Source organism: Podarcis vaucheri (assembly GCF_965113315.1).
Source record: "Podarcis vaucheri genome assembly, chromosome: 16".
Taxonomy (NCBI): domain Eukaryota; kingdom Metazoa; phylum Chordata; class Lepidosauria; order Squamata; family Lacertidae; genus Podarcis; species Podarcis vaucheri.
In genome coordinates this window covers 31,315,831-31,335,134 of record NC_138754.1, presented here as the reverse complement: position 1 = coordinate 31,335,134, position 19,304 = coordinate 31,315,831, and the positions used below count along the sequence as shown (strand labels likewise).

The following is a 19,304-nucleotide window of genomic DNA, read 5'->3' as shown; positions in this document are numbered from 1 at the left end:
TTCAAGGACTTGGTGTTGGGAAGGGGTTTGCAAGAATCTGGAAGCTTGTGTGTGTGTTTTCTGCATTTTTATGATTTTCTGTGACCATTGGGCCACTCTGCTGTTTTTTAAAAAAAAATTCTGGATTTGAATTTCTGTGTGCTGGGTGGCTGGGGGAACAGTTGGGGAGGGGTTTGCAAGAATCTGGAAGCTTGTGGTTTTTTTCCTGCATTTTTATGATTTTCTGTGACCATTGGGCCACTCTGCTGTGTTTTTTTTAAAAAAATCTGGGTTTGAATTTTGAAATGCTCTTTACAGTATGTGTGACTTTAAAGAGCACTTAATAAACTCTTGTACCAAATTTGGCTTTGTTTGGACTTTTTTTGACCACAGGAACGCATTAATTGATTTTCAATGCATTCCTATGGGAAACCGTGCTTCGCAAGACGAAAAATTCGCTAGACGAAAAAATTCGCGGAACGAATTAATTTCGTCTTGCGAGGCACCACTGTACATGGGGTGAGGGCTGCAGGTAGAAGAAGAGGACAGCAAACTGGGTTGGCTATCATCATGAATACATACCGTACTTTTCCGTGTATAAGACGAGGTATTTTTTCCTTAAGAAATTATCTTAAAAATTGGGGGTTGTCTTATACACTGATAGTGCATAGGGGGAGCATGGAATTGGTTGCTGCCACAAGCCGGAGACTGTCCTGGGCTATTGGGTGTGCTATTGGTGGTTGTGGCAAGAGCTGGTGTTGATTGGCTGTCGCTGCGGCAAGTGGGTGTGCGATTGGCTGCAAGGGGACAGACAATAGGTGGCAGCGTAGGCCAGGGCGGGTGAGCGATTTTTGGCAATCCCCCTTAAAAATGCTCAACAACTCTTCCCCCCCCCAAAAAAAGCTCAGCGACTCTAGGCAATCTCCCCCCATTTTCTTAATTTGGGGTCTTCAAAAATAGGGGGCATCTTATACATTGAAAAACATGGTAACTAAAGAATGCAGGTGGCGCTGTGGTCTAAACCACTGAGCCTAGGGCTTGCTGATAAGAAGGTCAGTGGTACGAATCCCCGCAACAGGGTGAGTTGCCGTTGCTCAATCCCAGCTCCTGCCCACCTAGCAGTTCGAAAGCATGTCAAAGTGCAAGTAGATAAATAGGTACCACTCCGGCGGGAAGGTAAACGGCGTTTCTATGCACTGCTCTGGTTCGCCAGAAGCGGCTTAGTCATGCTGGCCACATGACCCGGGAAAACTGTCTGCAGACAAACACCAGCTTCCTCGGCCTATAGAGCGAGATGAGTGCCGCAACCCCAGAGTCGTCTGCTACTGGACTTAACGGTCAGGGGTACCTTTACCTTTAAAGAACCTCAGATTAGCTCAAAACACATTCTTTAATTGTTCCTTAAATTAACCCAACCCTAAAACAGAATCCTTCCTAGGATTCCAAGGGAAAATATGTTTTGACATTTTAATGCCGTTTTCTTCTCTCTCCCTTATTCTTCCAACATTATAGTTTTAGCAGCTTTAAATTAAAGGCCCAGCGTTTGAGTTCCCTGCCCATCATTCCTGCTACTTTGCCTGCTTTTCAGTTGTTTTGTACTAACGCCGCGGTTGCCATCGATGAATAATGTCATAAATGCTTTATCTGAGTCAGATCCAATTCTTTCCATATACGACCAATAAAATTCAAATTATAAGGAGATTTTTGATGGAGGGATGGACCACCAGCAGAACTTGCTGTGAATTGAGTGGGAAATAATTGGGGTCCATACGGAACGCAGGTGTCGCTAGAAGCATTTTGGGACGATGAAGTGTTGAGAGGATGTTTGACATCACACTTCGGCAAGAGGAGAGAGGAATTTGGCTCTGCCAATTTGCATTCCAACCAGGCTTTTTTTATTAGGGCCCAACCCAAGATTAAACTAAATCATCATATTAAGCTTTTGAAATAATCGGCGTTATGAGATTTTAATTAAGGGTAGGGATAACTGTCTTCCAATTGCCCTTCCCCTCTTTAAAAAAATCAGTTGCCTACACATGCCAAGTTATGATAGTTAGTCTCAGTGGGTATTCAAGGTTTAGGGTATTGTAGCTTGTTTTAGCAGTGCCTTTTGGAGTTCTTTGCCCTGCTTGCATTTACCGTATTTTTTGCTCTGTAAGACGCACCAGACCATAAGACGTACCTAGTTTTTGGAGGAGGAAAACAAGAAAAAAAATATTCTGAATCTCAGAAGCCAGAACAACAAGAGGGATCGCTGAGCAGCGAAAGCAGCGATCCCTCTTGCTGTTCTGGCTTCTGGGATAGCTGTGCAGCCTTCATTCGCTCCATAACACACACACACATTTCCCCTTACTTTTTAGGAGGGAAAAAGTGAGTCGTATAGAGCAAAAAATACAGTACTCGCCGGGTTTGGGTCTAATAACTGGTGGGGAGTTCGCCAGGCCACTTCACTCATCTGTTCTGTGTTTCCTATCAGCCCAAGGTCAGTTCGCATCCTTCCCTTCTGGTCGGCTATGAGGATGGATCAGTGGTTCTGTGGAATTTGTCAATGGGGAGAATGCAGAGCCGACTCACATGTCATCAGGAGCCAATCATGGGCCTTGACTTTGACTCTGAGAAGGCCAAGGGGGTCTCGGCCTCGTCTGAGAAGATGCTTTGCTGCTGGAGCTGCAATGAGCAGCAGAGCCTAGAGGTCAGTGCCTTTGCCCTATCTGCACCATTTGTTCTGTTTTTTCGCTAACGGCTTGATAGACTGAAAAAATATTTAGTCATGAAGTGGGGCTGTTGCCAATCCCTAGCTAATTAATCACAGGCTGGTTATGATCTGGGGGGAAAGCTGGGTGAAGATGGAGACGCTTCTTCAACTTCCGTTAAGTCGTTGGTTCTTCTCTGTCCTTTTCGTTTTTTATGCAGGCCCCACTAAGGTCTTAACACAAGTGTGGGGAAACTTTTTTAGCCCGGGGGCCATATTCCTTTCTGGACATCATTTTTGGGGCCACATGTCGATGGTGGGCGGAGCCAGAGGCAAAGCAGTTGAAGCTATTAATGTAATAGCACAATTCAAAGTGTTGGTACTGACCTTTAAAGCCCTAAACGGCCTCAGTCCTGTATACCTGAAGGAGCGTCACCACCCGTGTCGTTCAACCCAGACACTGAGGTCCAAGGGCCTTCTGGCGGTTCCCTCACTGTGAGAAGCGCAATTGCAGGGAACCAGGCAGAGGGCCTTCTCGGTAGTGGCACCTGCCCTGTGGAACGCCTTCCCATCAGATGTCAAATAAATAAACAACCATATGACATTTAGAAGACATCTGAAGGCAGTCCTCTTTAGGGAAGTTTTTAATGACTGATGTTTTAATGTATTTTTAACCTTCTGTTGGAAGCTGCCCAGAGTGGCAGGGTAGAAATAATAATAAATTAATAATAATAATATTTACTCTGGTGAAGTAAGATGGCTCCACTGCACACACGTCCCCTTCTCTATCCACCACCTAGACCAGCATTTCCCAAACTTGTGTCTCCAGCTGTTTTTGGACTGCAATTCATTCCCATAATCCTTGACCACTGGCCCTGTTAGCTAGGGATGGTGGGAGTTGTAGTCCGAAAACAGCTGGAGACCCAAGTTTGGGAAATGCTGGCCTAGACCAAGGAAGAGGCATTGTCAGAGGACACGTTACAGGCATAAAACTCTCTAGATGTGGAGCAGGTGGGTAGTGAGGGGAGCAGCCATAGGAAAGTGGGTGTGGCCTGAAAAGGGGTTCTGAAGGCCACATTCTGCCCACAGAACTGAATTTCCTCACCCTTGGTCTTCTCAGCCTGATTTCACAACCTCACAGGGAATTCTGGGTATTGTAGCCCTGGGAATCAGGGAAGAGAGGCCTTCTAACAAATCTTGGCACCCTTAACAGGCTCCACTTCCCAGGGTTCTTTGGGAGAAGCCATGACTTTTTAGAGTGGTATGAGATTTTACTTTCTTGGGCTCCATGTTCTCTGCAGATGGTGACAGCAGCCACGGAATTAAAAGACGCCTGCTTCTTGGGAGAAAAGCAATGACAAACCTAGACAGCATCTTAAAAAGCAGAGACGTCACCTTGCCGACAAAGGTCCGTAGAGTTAAAGCTATGGTTTTCCCAGTAGTGATGTATAGAAGTGACAGCTGGAGCATAAAGAAGGCTGATTGCCGAAGAATTGATGCTTTTGAATTACGGTGCTGGAGACTCTTGAGAGTCCCATGGACTGCAAGAAGATCAAACCTATCCATTCTGAAGGAAATCAGCCCTGAGTGCTCCCTGGAAGGACAGATCCTAAAGCTGAGGCTCCAATACTTTGGCCACCTCATAAGAAGAGAAGACTCCCTGGAAAAGACCCTGATGTTGGGAAAGATGGAGGGCACAAGGAGAAGGGGAAGACAGAGGATGAGATGGTTGGACAGTGTTCTCGAAGCTACCAGCATGAGTTTGACCAAACTGCGGGAGGCAGTGGAAGACAGGAGTGCCTGGTGTGCTCTGGTCCATGGGGTCATGAAGAGTCAGACACGACTAAATGACTAAACAACAACAATACTTCCAAGGTGCAGTCCAGACAGGACCTTATATGCTTTCTGCCACCAGCTGAGGCTGATTTGGGCCGGGGAGCATTTACTTGGGGTGAGCAAGATGTTGCTCAAGGTGCTGATGTGTTGCTCATTTATAGCTTTCTATTCTTTAAAGTGTAAGTTTTATTGCATTTTTTTTAAAGTATTCATTATTACTTTTCTTGGGTTTTTATTACTTGAGAGTTGCCTCTGGCTAGAATGGCAACTAAAAAGAGTTATAAATAAAATACAGAACATATGCGCAATGCTACATTTATGCACATTAGAATGGCAACTAAAAAGAGTTATAAATAAAATACAGAACATATGCGCAATGCTACATTTATGCACATGAGTAATGTGTTTGTTTTTCAAGGTAGAATTTCCTTCTGCGCTTTATAGGATGGAATAGGCATTGAATATCTTCACCAAGCTCTCTCGTTCTCTGCTTCTCTCTGTCCCTGTGTCCCACATCCCAGAAATCTGCCACAGGTATCAAGAGGCCATTGGTCTCCCATCGATGGAACATTAATGTTCCACTTTGGACAATATACCTGCAATCAGCTTAACAAAGAAAGAAAGAAAGAAAGAAAGAAAGAAAGAAAGAAAGAAAGAAAAAGGTCCACAACTGTGATATAACATTGCATCATAAACTTACTGACAGCAATTGAGCATTCATCCTAACCCACCTTGTTGTCCCTTGAGATATTTGAAGATGGCTATCATATCTCCTTTTAGTCTTCTGTTTACCATGCTGTTGTTGTTTAGTCGTGTCCAACTCTTCGTGACCCCATGGACCAGAGCACGCCAGGCACTCCTGTCTTCCACTGCCTCCCAAAGTTTGGTCAAACTCATGCTGGTAGCTTCAAGAACACTGTCCAGCCATCTCGTCCTCTGCCATCCCCTTCTCCTTGTGCCCTCCATCTTTCCCAACATCAGGGTCTTTTCCAGGGAGTCCTCTCTTCTCATGAGGTAGCCAAAGTATTGGAGCCTCAGTTTCAGGATCTGTCCTTCCAGTGAGCACTCAGGGCTGATTTCCTTCAGAATGGATAGGTTTGATCTTCTTGCAGTCCATGGGACTCTCAAGAGTCTCCTCCAGCACCATAATTCAAAAGCATCAATTCTTCGGTGATCAGCCTTCTTTCTGGTCCAGCTGTCACTTCCATACATCACTACTGGGAAAACCATAGCTTTAACTATACGGACCTTTGTTGGCAAGGTGATGTCTCTGCTTTTTAAGATGCTGTCTAGGTTTGTCATCGCTTTTCTCCCAAGAAGCAGGTGTCTTTTAATTTAGTGACTGCTGTCACCATCTGTAGTGATGATGGAGCCCAAGAAAGTAAAATATACCCAATTCCCTCAACCATTTCTCATAAGACCCTTCCGGACCCTTGATCAACTGGGTCACCCTGCAGCTGGTCAGCATCCTTCTTAAATTGTGGTGCCCAGAACCGGACACAGTATTCCAGGTGTGATCTGGCCAAGGCAGAATAGAGTCATACTATTACTTCCCTTGATTTGGACACTATACAGTGGTACCTCGGGTTAAGTACTTAATTCGTTCCGGAGGTCCGTTCTTAACCTGAAAGTGTTCTTAACCTGAAGCACCACTTTAGTTAATGGGGCCTCCTCTGCCGCCGCGCTGCTGGAGCACGATTTCTGTTCTCATCCTGAAGCAAAGTTCTTAACCCGAGGTACGATTTCTGGGTTAGCAGAGTCTGTAACCTGAAGCATATGTAACCTGAAGCGTATGTAACCCGAGGTACCACTGTACTTCTGTCGATGCAGCCTAGAATAGCATGAGCCTTTTTTGTTGCTGCATCACCCAGTTGAGTCGTGTTAGGCTTGTGGTCTACTAAGACCCCTAGATCCTTCTCACATGCATTGCTGGCAATCCAGGTGTTTCCCCCATCTTACATTTGTTCAGCTGGTTCTTCCTGTCTAAGTGCAGAACCTTACCTTTGTCCCCATTGAAACTCATCTTGTTAGTTTTGGCCCAGTTCTCCAACCTGTTAAGGTCATCTTGAATCCCAATTCTGTCTTCTGCGGCATTGGCTGACCCTCCCAGTTTACCTTTGTCCCCATTGAAACTCATCTTGTTAGTTTTGGCCCAGTTCTCCAACCTTTTAAGGTCATCTTGAATCCCAATTCTGTCTTCTGCGGCATTGGCTGACCCTCCCAGTTTACCTTTGTCCCCATTGAAACTCATCTTGTTAGTTTTGGCCCAGTTCTCCAACCTTTTAAGGTCATCTTGAATCCCAATTCTGTCTTCTGCGGCATTGGCTGACCCTCCCAGTTTGGTGCCATCTGCAAATTTGATGGTTTTGTCGGAAGTTGCAGTAAGCAGAGCCTTGAGGGTCCTTCCGCCCTTGTGCTATGACTGATAGTGCAGCCGTTAGCAAGTGGATGATTGAAGATTTGCTATGAAGGTCTAATAGGATTTTGATCGTAGCGTTCTGAAATTAAGTCTCTGTTCTTTGGACATTCCAGTCTATAATGGGAAAGGGAGTTTATTATTACAGAAGGGCAGGGTGTGCAGTGTTCCACTCCAGCGAAGCAGCTGCCTTCATTAAAGACATCTCCCCGAGTAGCCAAGGTCGCCTAATGACAGCAAATGGTAGTGGCCACAGAGTAATCTGTACATGGACAAAAGAGCCGGTCAATGCCAAGAGGTTAAGTCGTACTTAATTAGGGGCAGTTCTCTCAAGCCTCCTGTTGCTGGATGGCCAAAGACGAGGCACCCGGATGCTTAGAAGTAGAACGTGTGAAAAGCTGGGATGAGTCATTTGCATAGTAGGCAGAGTCCTCAGAGTTATCTCCGTTGTTGGTTTTAATCCAAATTAAGTTCTAATCCTGCACATTAAGGGATCAATTTCCACTAATGTTCAGCGGCCTCAGACCTCATTTAACCCTTAAAAAAATGCAGTGGGGGGGGAGAATTGTGCCTGCCACGTGATGCCTCCCTGCAAGTGGAAAGATAGCATACAGAAAGCCTGATTCTTTGCCCATTTAAAATGTGGGTTTTTTGGGGGGAGGGTGTTATTGGAATAGAAAACAATTGAAAAGAAAAGAAAAGAAATAGAAATACTTTAGTGTCACTGTACCACTTGTTTACAGTGAGATTACATTATTGGGTTGGCCTATTGGGTTGTTTTTATTTTGATTATATATTTTGTGGTTTTATATTTTGATTTTGTTCTGTGAACCACCCTGGATCTCTGGGTATAGGGTGGTATATAAATTCTAATAATAATATTAATAATAATAATGTGCTCGCTTCCCACATGCAAAGCTTTTTCGATATTTGGATATGCAGTTCATTTGGATATGCGGTTCTCCTCCCATGCATGTACACATACACAGCCATTCTGTGATGGGGCAGTCCATTGTTTCTCAAGGTTGGGCCTCCAGCTGTTGTTGGACTACAACTCCCACCACCCCAACCACTGGTCCTGCTAGCTAGGGTTGATGGGAGTTGTAGTCCAACAACAGCTGAAGACCCAGTCGGCGTAGACAGTGCTGAGCCAATGGTCTGACGCAGCGATCAAGATTTATTATGGTCAAAGACCAGACCACAGAAATTGCAATAATAACACAACTACACAGCTTAAGGCAGGTGCCTCTAACTTCTTATTGCAGGCCCCACTAGTCACACGGCATCAGCAGCTATAGAATGGGCTTGTTGTCATCAGTATTAGAACTAGTTATTGTTACTTGGAGCGAACTCTGGGCCTTTTTGCCAAGGCTGGTTCTGAAATATTCCCCACTTAGACTGAGGGACAGCTCAGTCAGTAGAGCATGTGACTCTTAATCTTAGGGTTGTGGGTTCGAGCCCCACGTTGGGCAAAATACTCCTGCCATGGCAGGGGGTTGGGCTGGATGACCCTCGCTGTCCCTTCCACCTCTACAATTCTACGATTCACTGATTCAATTCCCCCATCTTTACTTGCTGTCTCTCCAACGAAAGCATTAAGAGGCTCACATCAGGTTATTTCCACCTATCCCCTCCCCCCCTCTCCTATTGGATTAATAATACGAACCAGATGCTTTTTCCCCCTCGACATTCCACATCCCTGAAGTAATGGTGGTGTTTGGAAAGCCACTCAGTGGCACGTTATTTTTACTCTCGATGCATTTTGGCGACTCCTCGCTCGGTAACCGGCTGTCCAAAGGCGTGACGCAAGAGCGGCCCCGTTTGGGATGGCTCCAGTCCAGTGTGCCGGTGAAGAGTTGGTGAAACGAGGCTCTCTTGTCTCCAGGAGGCTGTCCAGAGTCTGTGCCGGGCACCGCGGTGGGGAGGCCGCAAAGGAAAGTGGTTAGGCCGAGTCAGTGTAACGAAGGGATAATGGGTTTGAGGCTGTTCTTTCCTTGCGGGGAGGAATCTCAGAGGCTTCCTCAAAAGGCCAGGCATAGACCTGGAGAAGAAAACCGATTCATTTCACATTTGAAAGCGAACCTCGCCTCCGATCTGCAGCTTCCGAAATAATGCGCAATCCCAAAACTCAGCCCTCCTTTGAAATTTGCACTTCTCCAAATTGTGCAAAGCAGATCTCCAGCCAAGTTACGTGTAGGAAACTTTGCATATGCTTGGTTAAAACGTGCATGAAAGCGCATTGTATTATTAGAGAAGATCGCTTTGCAAACATGTGTCTGCTAGGACAGATTCGCTCTGATACGCCGACAAGTTTTCACAATGGCATTGTTACTTGTAGAAAAATTGCAAACTGATGTGGAAATGTGGAGAGCTGAATTTAAGAGTGGAAAAATCGAAAAACTGAAAGGTCCATCTATCCCTAGCCAAACATCATAGCTCATAATAAACTAGGGGCACGGAAGGTAGTGCATATGACCTAATACCCTGAAATTTAGCATTTAAAACAGTACATCTGTTTCTGTTATTTATTCGCTTTTTTACTGCATGTATGTCTGGTTATTTTAGACTTTATATTGTTATGCATTGACACTATACATACACTGTATGTATATAAACTTATTTAGACCTCTTTTAAAAAGTACTAAAACTCTATTTACATAACCAAACCTATGAAAGATCAGAATTGCCTTAGCCACCAGATAAATAATAGACATTAAATTAAATGCCAGGTAAGTAAAAACCAACACCCCTAATAATAGGGCATTTAAATAATGCTTTAAATATCTAACTTTTTCACATTCAGTTCATTAGTCTCTTGCTATGTAAAGAGTCTCTAAGCAACTTACAGCATTTTAAAAAACTTTAAGGCATAACATAAAATTGAGGGAACAGTGCATTGCAATAAAAACTATACAAAAATCTATACCAAACAGCCCCAGTAAAACATCAGAAAAAAAAGCTTAGCAGAAAAATGTATCATCATAATCCGTCCAATGCCTGGGGAAAGAGAGAGGTTTTTGCCTGGTATCAAAAATGCATTAACAATAGTACCACGTGGACCTATGAACTTACCTTATGTCCTTCCTCAGATTATAATTCATTAACTTTGACTGAATGAAATTATCCCAAATTTTCTGACGGAGGAGGATAGACATATCCTGTCTCCCACCCCAAGAAAATGGAGTGGATGTTGTAGCTGCTATCAAAAAATAAGTGTGCGGTAAAGGTAAAGGGACCCCTGACCATTAGGTCCAGTCGCGGGCAACTCTGGGGTTGCGGCGCTCATCTCGCTTTATTGACCGAGGGAGCCGGCGTACAGCTTCCGGGTCATGTGGCCAGCATGACTAAGCCACTTCTGGCGAACCAGAGCAGCGCATGGAAACGACCATATATCTTCCCGCCGGAAGTATTTATCTACTTTCACTTCGTGCTTTCGAACTGCTAGGTTGGCAGATGCAGGGACCGAGCAGCGGGAGCTCACCCCGTCACGGGGATTCGAACTGCCGACCTCCTGATCGGCAAGCCCTAAGCTCTGTGGTTTAACCCACAGCGCTACCCGCATCCCTCTAAGTGTGTAGAACCTGTAACAAAACATTGCAGCAGGTTCCTCTTCAAGGTTCCAGCCAGCTAGCCGTAACTTCTTTGAATGTAGTGGGACTTAATTCTGATTTAACATATCTGCTGGTAATAAAGTACCTGTATAGGATCTTAAAAAGTAGAGACATCACCTTGCCAACAAAGGTCTGTATAGTAAAAGCTATGGTTTTCCCAGTAGTGATGTATGGAAGTGAGAGCTGGACCATAAAGAAGGCTGATCGCCAAAGAATTGATGCTTTTGAATTATGGTGCTGGAGGAGACTCTTGAGAGTTCCATGGACTGCAAGAAGATCAAACCTATCCATTCTTAAGGAAATCAGCCCTGAGTGCTCACTGGAAGGACAGGTCCTGAAGCTGAGGCTCCAATATTTTGGCCACCTCATGAGAAGAGAAGACTCCCTGGAAAAGACCCTGATGTTGGGAAAGATGAAGGGCACAAGGAGAAGGGGACGACAGAGGACGAGATGGTTGGACAGTGTTCTCGAAGCTACCAGCATGAGTTTGACCAAACTGCGGGAGACAGTGGAAGACAGGAGTACCTGGCGTGCTCTGGTCCATGGGGTCATGAAGAGTCGAACACGACTAAACGACTAAACAACAACATAGGATCTTAAATAGAATTCCAGTTCATGGTGATATTTCGGAGTAGCCAGTCATTGGCCAAAATCATCCTGTTCTTTTTATTTGTTAAAGTGCCGTGAAAAGGTTCGGTGCAAGTAGCTACTATAAACAAACAAACAAACAAACAAACACCTCAAGGCTCTTAACAGTTTTGAACAAGGGATTCAAGTGCCTTTCAAAAAAAATAGGTTTGTGCAACTGAAGCAGATTAAATCCCTACAAACTCACTTTGCAAAATGGGGGGGGGGCTTTGTGGTTAGGAGACTGATGAGGAAACGCACTGAAAAGTATGGCAGGATCAAATGACTAACAGGAAGACACAGAAGGCACCCTGCAAGCAAATCAAGATGACCGCACATTGTCACATAACCACCCTGCAAACAAATCCAAATGTTTGGTCCAACCTTATGCCTGGTCCAACCTCTGCATAAGCTTTGCACCAGTAAATCGGGACGAATGCTCAAGAATCAGGTCATCTGAGGAGCAGGTAGAGCTGAGCAGCTACAACTTTCTTTTTTCAAATAATCGCCACACACGTTAAGCCTTCCATCTCATCCCCTTGTAAGCCAAATCATCTCCCATCATTTTTGTAATGCTTCAACCTGTCAGGCCGGACGTGACTGCTGTGGTTTGCGGAGTTCGAATTACTTTCCCATCTGTGCAGAAATTGAAGCGAAAAGGGTGTTTCTCTCTTCCTTCTCTAGGGGGGTCCAATAGGTCAGTGGTCTTCAACTGGCTGGTCAGGACTCACTTCTGGACTGTGGCAGCAACACTATCGCCCTGCTCCTTTTCAGCTTTTTCTTGGTATCTGTCTGTCCCATACAGAACAACAAAATTGGAAAATCTACATCAGACATTCAAAAACCAACAAGCCTGCTATCCCAACTATCCCAGCCTGGTTAGCCCTTAAAAACTCTGATACCCCATAATTGAATACAATATACTCACATAGAGACTACCTTAAAGGTAAAGGGACCCCTGACCATTAGGTCCAGTCGTGGCCGACTCTAGGGTTGCGGCACTCATCTCGCTTTATTGGCCGAGGGAGCTGGCATACAGCTTCCGGGTCATGTGGCCAGCAGGACTAAGCCGCTTCTGACGAACCAGAGCAGCGCACGGAAGCACCGTTTACCTTCCCGTCAGAGCGGTACCTATTTATCTACTTGCACTTTGACGTGCTTTCGAACTGCTAGGTTGGCAGGAGCAGGGACCGAGCAACGGGAGCTCACCCCGTCGCGGGGATTCAAACTGCCAACCTTCTGATCAGCAAGTCCTAGGCTCGGTGGTTTAACCCACAGCGCCACCCACGTCCCCAGAGACTACCTTACATTGTGTTTAAAACCAAAATCACATTTGGATAGAAACTGTTTCTCAGGCAGCTAGTCCTAGTCTTTATAACCCTGTACCTTCTTCCAGAAGGCAGAAGCTGAAAAAGATCATTTCCGGGGTGCGCACTAACCTGCACTATTTCTGCAGCTTTCTTATGACACCTGGAAGCGTAGATTTGATCCAAGGTGGGAAGAGTGCGCCCAATTATTCTCTCCGCATTCTTTACAACCCTGGACAGCATTGTTTTTCCCCTGACCCTGCAGCTCCCAAACCACACACAGAGACCATAAATTAATACACTCTCAACAGTACAATGGTAAAATGCCATCAACAGGTCTGCGTTAGCGGCACTGAAGTGACTTCCCTGGGACGCAAACCTAGCCAGTGGGTGTGGAGGTCCTGGGCTGCCCAGACAACAAGAGCCCACTCTCAGCCTCGCTGATGTGGTCCAAAGGAAAGCAGAGCAATACATTTGGCACCAGCTGGGCTGCAGGAGTTGCCGGAAGGAGGCGTACAAGGCGCCATCCAACCGGCTTAGGGACTCCATTCCGGATTTGTGGAGGGTTTACTCCTTAGCCTTTTCAACTATGCTAAAAATACACCTTGGGAGAAAAGCAATGACAAACCTAGACAGCATCTTAAAAAGTAGAGACATCACCTTGCCAACAAAGGTCCGGGAGGCAGTGGAAGACAGGAGTGCCTGGCGTGCTCTGGTCCAGGGGGTCACGCAGAGTTGGACACGACTAAACAACAACAACAAAAATACACCTAACAGGATAAATCCAATGTTAGCCGTACAGATGTGGCGAACCTTTAGCTCTCCTTGGTCATTGGCCATGCTTGCTGGGGCTGATGGGAGTTGTAGTTCAGCAACATCTGGAGGTACCAAAGGTCTTCTACACCTGGTACATACAGAGAATTGGAAATTGCCCGTGGTGCCTGTTTCAGACCCCATTTGTTTTTATTTCAGCTTTGCACATGAAAACAACCAATTTCTTCCTTTTCTTTTCCTTTGATAACGATTTATTGATTTTCCAAGAACAACAAAATAAACAAAACAGAAAAGAAAAATTCCATAACCAAATTAAACCATAATTTTTTGGTTGACCTCCCTCCACTCCCCCTCTTGGTTCCATTATAATATACCGTATTTTTCGCTCTATAAGACGCACCACGCCACAAGACGTACCTAGTTTTTGGAGGAGGAAAACAAGAAGAAGAAAAAATTCTGAATCTCAGAAGCCAGAACAGCAAGAGGGATCACTGCGCAGCGAAAACAGCAATCCCTCTTGCTATTCTGGCTTCTGGGATACCTGTGCAGCCTGCATTCGCTCCATAAGACGCACACACATTTCCCCTTACTTTTTAGGAGGGAAAAAGTGAGTCTTACAGAGCAAAAAATACGGTACTTGTTTATGCATGTCCATAAAACCTTAGATACTTAACAATCCAATTTTAAAACCTTCTCCAACCAGTTTCAAAGCAACTCTTCTCTCCTACCCCTTGCCTAGCTCAAATTCATTATCTTCCCATGATATGAAGACCCTCTTTACTCCACATCCGGAAAGGGATGCTCTGTGAAAGGAGGAAAAGCTTGGGCAGACTGGGAGGAGAAAGGCGACGGTATAGAAGCATGCAGAAAGTGGATGGGGGAAAAGTTCTTCTCTCATAACATTAGAACTCGTAGGTGTCCAAGGAAGCTGAACGCTGGACAATTCAGGACAGATAAACGAAAGTATTGAAGCCAAGAAGCATATAGTTAAACTACCCGCAAGAGGCAGATGACTACCAACTAGATGGACCATTGGCCTGATCCAGCAAGCTCTTCTTATATTCTTACGAGAATGGTGGTGGGAGACGGGCCTCTTATGGAGCTTTCTCACATCTGGTCTCCTTCGCTGGAGCCAAAGGGTGTCAGATTTTACAGGGCTGCTTCTATATTTGTTGCAGAGAAGGGCTGCCCAGACGATCAAGGGTCTGGGAAACCGAGCCATATGAGGAACGGTCGAGGGAGCTGGGTATGTTTCGCTTGGTAAAGAGGAGACTGGGAGGAGATACAATTTGTTGTTGTTTAGTCGTGTCCGACTCTTCGTGACGCCATGGACCAGAGCATGCCAGGCACTCCTGTCTTCTACTGCCTCCCGCAGTTTGGTCAAACTCATGCTGGTAGCTTTGAGAACACTATCCAACCATCTTGTCCTGAAGTATTGGAGCCTCAGCTTCAGGATCTGTCCTTCCAGTGAGCACTCAGGGCTGATTTCCTTAAGAATAGAGAGGTTTGATCTTCTTGCAGTCCATGGGACTCTCAAGAGTCTCCTCCAGCACCATAATTCAAAAGCAACAATTCTTCGGCGATCAGCCTTCTTGATGGTCCAGCTCTCACTTCCATACATCACTACTGGGAAAACTATAGCTTTAACTATACGGACCTTTGTCAGCAAGGTGATACGATCTTCAAATATCTCAAGTGCTGTCGCTTGGAAGAGGGAGCAAGCTTGTTTTCTGCTGCGCCGGAGGGTAGGACCTGAACCAATGGCTTCGAGTTATGAGGAAGTAGGAAGAATTTCCTGGCAGTAAGAGCTGTTTGACAGTGGAATGGACCATCTTGGAAGGTGGTAGACTCTCCTTCCTTGAAGGCTTTTAAATAGGCAGGGTGGCCGTTTCTCAGGGATTCTTCATCTGTGATTCCTGCATGGTAGGAAGTTGTAGAAGACCCTTAGGCCAGTGGCGTAGCGTGGGGGGTGCAGGGGGGCCCCGGCCGCACCGGGCGCAACATCTGGGGGGGCGCTCGCACTCGCAGCTCTCTGCCCCTACCTGGCTCACTCACTCTCTCTCACTGCAGTGCTGGCTGTGCGAATCCGATCCGAGCCGCTGGGTCGCCGCCCACTGTGGCGGGGGTGGGTGCGGAGAGAGAGCGAGGGAGGGGAGGGACAGTGCAGCGGCCGCCCAGCGCAGCGCTGAGCGCGGGAGAGAACCAGACCAGACCAGACCAGACCAGGCAGCAGCAAGAAGAAGCTGGCAGCGGCGGCAGGTTAGTTAGGGGTTAGGGGGCGCAAATTACTTGCCTTGCCCCGAGTGCTGACAACCCACGCTATGCTACTGCCTTAGGGTCCCTTTCAACCCTACAGTTCTATGGTACTTTGAGTGCAGTAACAAATCATTCTCCAGGGTCCGCGGCTTTGGCTTGGAATCAATTTGATTCCCTCCCCCCTCTTTCTTTTTTCCTTTCTCCTTCTGTGTTGGAACTCCTATTTGGGGACTTCCCTGGCTTTTTTCTGGCCCATGTAGGACCAGCCTGGGTAGTTAACCTTGGTGAAGACTTGACGTTTTTATCTCCCCCAAAAGTTTTTGATTGAGTTTCCACTGAAATGAGTTTGCATTTTAATGTTTTAATGTTGTATTTTAATCTTGTTTTTTAAGCTGTATTTCAATCAATTGTTTTTATATTTGGCGTTAGCCGCCCTGAGCCTGGTCTTGGCTGGGGAGGGTATAGATGATGATGATGATGATGATGATGATTATTATTATTATTTCCCCCTTCTTTTCTCAGCTCCGACAAACGTATGAACTCACCAATCCCGGGATCGCCGAGGTGACTCTCCGCCAAGACAAGAAAATCCTGGCGACTGCTGGCTGGGATCACCGCATCCGCCTCTTCGGCTGGAAGAAGATGAAGCCGTTGGCCGTCCTGGACTACCACACGGCATCAGTCCACTGCGTAGCCTTTTCGGACCACAGCCAGCCCCAGGAGAGACTGATGGCGGCTGGCTCCAAAGATCACCGCATCAGCGTCTGGTCGATATATAATCAAACATGAAACGGGGTTGGAGCTGAAGAAGGAAGACAGGGCAGAAGTTTGCAATTTAGAGTTAAAGGGCGAGGCAGGGCAAGGCGAGAGGGAGAATAGATGGTACCATTTCAGCAGGACTTCAGGACACACAATCCCACTTAGCAGGAGGAGGCAACAGGGTTGCTTTCAGGGTGGATAAAAATCAATGGTTTTTGTAATAAAAAATGGATTTGTATTTGTATTTAAATCAGATTTTTTTGATTTGAATCTATTTTTTTGATTTAAATTGGATTTCTAAAATAAAATGCTTTTGGAGGAAAAAAATCTTTCTAAAGATAGTTTTCTGTTTAAGTTACATGATAGTCCAAAGGCTATTCATCAGGAAATCCTGGGGCCTCAGCAGGGGCCCAATGTTACCAGTTTCCGTGCCGGCTGCCCTACATTCCTGTGAGTAAGCCCCATTGAACAAAATGGGGACTTCTCTCTGAATAAGCATGTGCTGTGAACCAGGAAAGGGAGGTTCTTGCCATAGTTTGTGATTGTTCTGCCCACCTGCCACCAATATATAGCAGTTTGAAGGAGTGAGGGACTGCAGGCAATGTCTTGGAAGGTGGGAGGTAGATAGATAGGGGACTGGATTTAGGTTTGATGAGACCCTAAGCTACTGAAGGTAATGGGACTTCCAGTCGGCGCCAGCGTTTAATGGCGGTCCCTCCCCGAGCTCCGGAGGAGGACTGCTTCGCGAGTTCGGGTCTGACCCGCTACGGCAAGCGGGGGACCCCTAAAATCACAGGCGCGGAAGCCTGTGAACAAGGGGACTCGTGGGCACCAGAAGCGCCCCCCTTACTGCGAAAGAGCCTTTTTAAAGGCTCCGGAACGGCATCGGGAGAGCGCGGTGCTGAGAGTCACAACCCAGCTCGCGGAGCGAAGCCGCGTCACCATGAACGGAGAGCGCTGATTCCTTCCTGTAAATTGAAATTGGATCGAAAAACCCGTGAGTAGGACTGAACGATTATCTGGACTTTAAAATTTAAATCTGAAATTTGGCCGGAAACGGGGAAGGTTAAAATTAAGGAAGTCTGCCTTCCCCCGACTGCATGACAGATAAAGCAACGAAAATATAAAGCTGCATCTGAATGAAAATAAGCTACTGAAGGTAATGGGTCCCTTTATATGCCCAGCTGTCCATTTTCAACAACAAATTGCTGCTGTTTTTTGTGTTGAATATACGCTATATGGTAATTTATGGACCTAATGGGAATCTAGAGCCATTTGCACATAACAAATAGGAGCTTACAGAACACAAAACACTGTTGCTGTATGTAGGTTTTATTTTATTTGGGTTTTTTAACTTATATTTTGGAACTGTACATCCAGTTTTTTCCCCTTTAAATTTTTTGGGGGCCCCAAAGAGAGTGGGGCCCTAAACTATAGCTTGTTTAGCTTATACGTAAATCCGGTGCTGGATAGATAGATAGATAGATAGATAGATAGATAGATAGATAGATTAGATATGGATGTATTATACAGTGGTACCTCGGGTTACATAGGCTTCAGGTTACATACGCTTCAGGTTAAAGACTCCGCTAACCCAGAAATAGTACCTCGGGTTAAGAACTTTGCTTCAGGATGACAACAGAAATCGTGCTCTGGTGGTGCGGCGGCAGCAGGAGGCCCCATTAGCTAAAGTTGCGCTTCAGATTAAGAACAGTTTCAGGTTAAGAACGGACCTCCGGAATGAATTAAGTACTTAACCCGAGGTACAGTGGTACCTCGCAAGATGAATGCCTCGCAAGACAAAAAACTCGCTAGATGAAAGGGTTTTTTGTTTTTTGAGCTTCTTCGCAAGACGATTTTCCCTATGGGCTTGCTTCGCAAGACGGAAACGTCTTGCAAGTTTGTTTCCTTTTTCTTAACACCGTTAATACAGTTGTGACTTGACTTCGAGGAGCAACTCATAGAACGCGGTGTGGTAGCCTTTTTTGAGGTTTTTTAAGACTTTGGTGATTTTTGAAGCTTTTCCAAAACTTTCCTGACACCGTGCATCGCAAGACGAGAAAAATCGCAAGACGACAAAACTCGCGGAACGAATTAACTTCGTCTTGCGAGGCACCACTGTATAATAGAAACATGTGGGGCAAGACCCAACCCAATGGATTCAAATTACAGGAAAGGAGAGTCCAGTGAAGCATTAGGAAGAACTTTGTGATGGTAAGAGCTGTTCAAAGGTGAAACGGACTCCCTCGGATGGCGGTGGGAGGTGTTTCGGCACCTGTGGCCATGTGTCAGGGATTCTCTAGGCCTGATTTCTGCCTTGCATTGGGTTGGACTAGATGACCCTTGAGTCCCAGCTCTACAACTCTATGATTCTCTCTCTCTATGCAGAATGTCCTTTTGCAACATTTACTCCCCGCGACACTTATGATCCCCCTCTCTTTCCCCCCCTTTTGCCTCTCCCTTTACAGTCTTATTAGGGCCGCCTTTAATATGTTCACACTCCTGTCAGGTTTTCAAACTTTTAAATCGGCCAAGAATGTGGCAAGGGACAGCCTCTGGCATTTGTGGATTGCATGGTCTCCTGTCACCCTGAGCTTTGCAATTAATCAAGAGAAGGGGGAGAGAGAGAGAGAGAGAGAGAGAGAGAGAGAGAGAGTTTTTTGCCCAGGCCACAGTCTCTGCTTGCAAAGCTGTGTTTAAGAACCGTTTCAGAGCCGCTGTTAAATCCTTCCCCCTGTAGACCAGCTCTAGCAGGAGGATTTAACTTGCCAATCCAATTAATGCCTTTCTCCTTGGAGACTTTGGCATACTTTTTCAGTGTGGAGAATCAGGCAAGTTTGGGGCGCATAATTCCCATTCCGCGATCACAGAAGCAAGAAGACAAGATCCTCCTGCCTGTCTGACCTGGAGCAGCCAACCGCCCCCCCCCCCCCAGTTTCAACTTTTGCCGTTGCTTAATGATTTGCCTCTTAACCCAGTTGGTGGATTCAGCTTCCGTTAAATTGGTGTGCTTCCACACACCCTCAGTGTCAGCACCTTTCTTGAGA

The 19,304-nt window shown here is 45.9% G+C and overlaps 1 protein-coding gene across 5 annotated transcripts in view; it reads left to right on the top strand.

Annotated features, from left to right (window-relative positions):
* Positions 1 to 16,462, top strand: part of GNB1L (G protein subunit beta 1 like) — an 84,514-nt gene extending 68,052 nt beyond the window's left edge. For 4 of the 5 annotated variants that reach the window (XM_082203400.1, XM_082203402.1, XM_082203401.1 and 1 more), the window contains 2 exons: positions 2,456 to 2,671; positions 16,021 to 16,462. In XM_082203400.1, the coding sequence (XP_082059526.1) occupies positions 2,456 to 2,671; positions 16,021 to 16,287 (483 nt within the window). In that variant the 3' untranslated portion in view covers positions 16,288 to 16,462. The remainder of the gene's footprint in view (positions 1 to 2,455; positions 2,672 to 16,020) is intronic. The other variant, XM_082203404.1, reaches the window with a different exon arrangement.
* Positions 16,463 to 19,304: the final 2,842 nt, after the last annotated feature.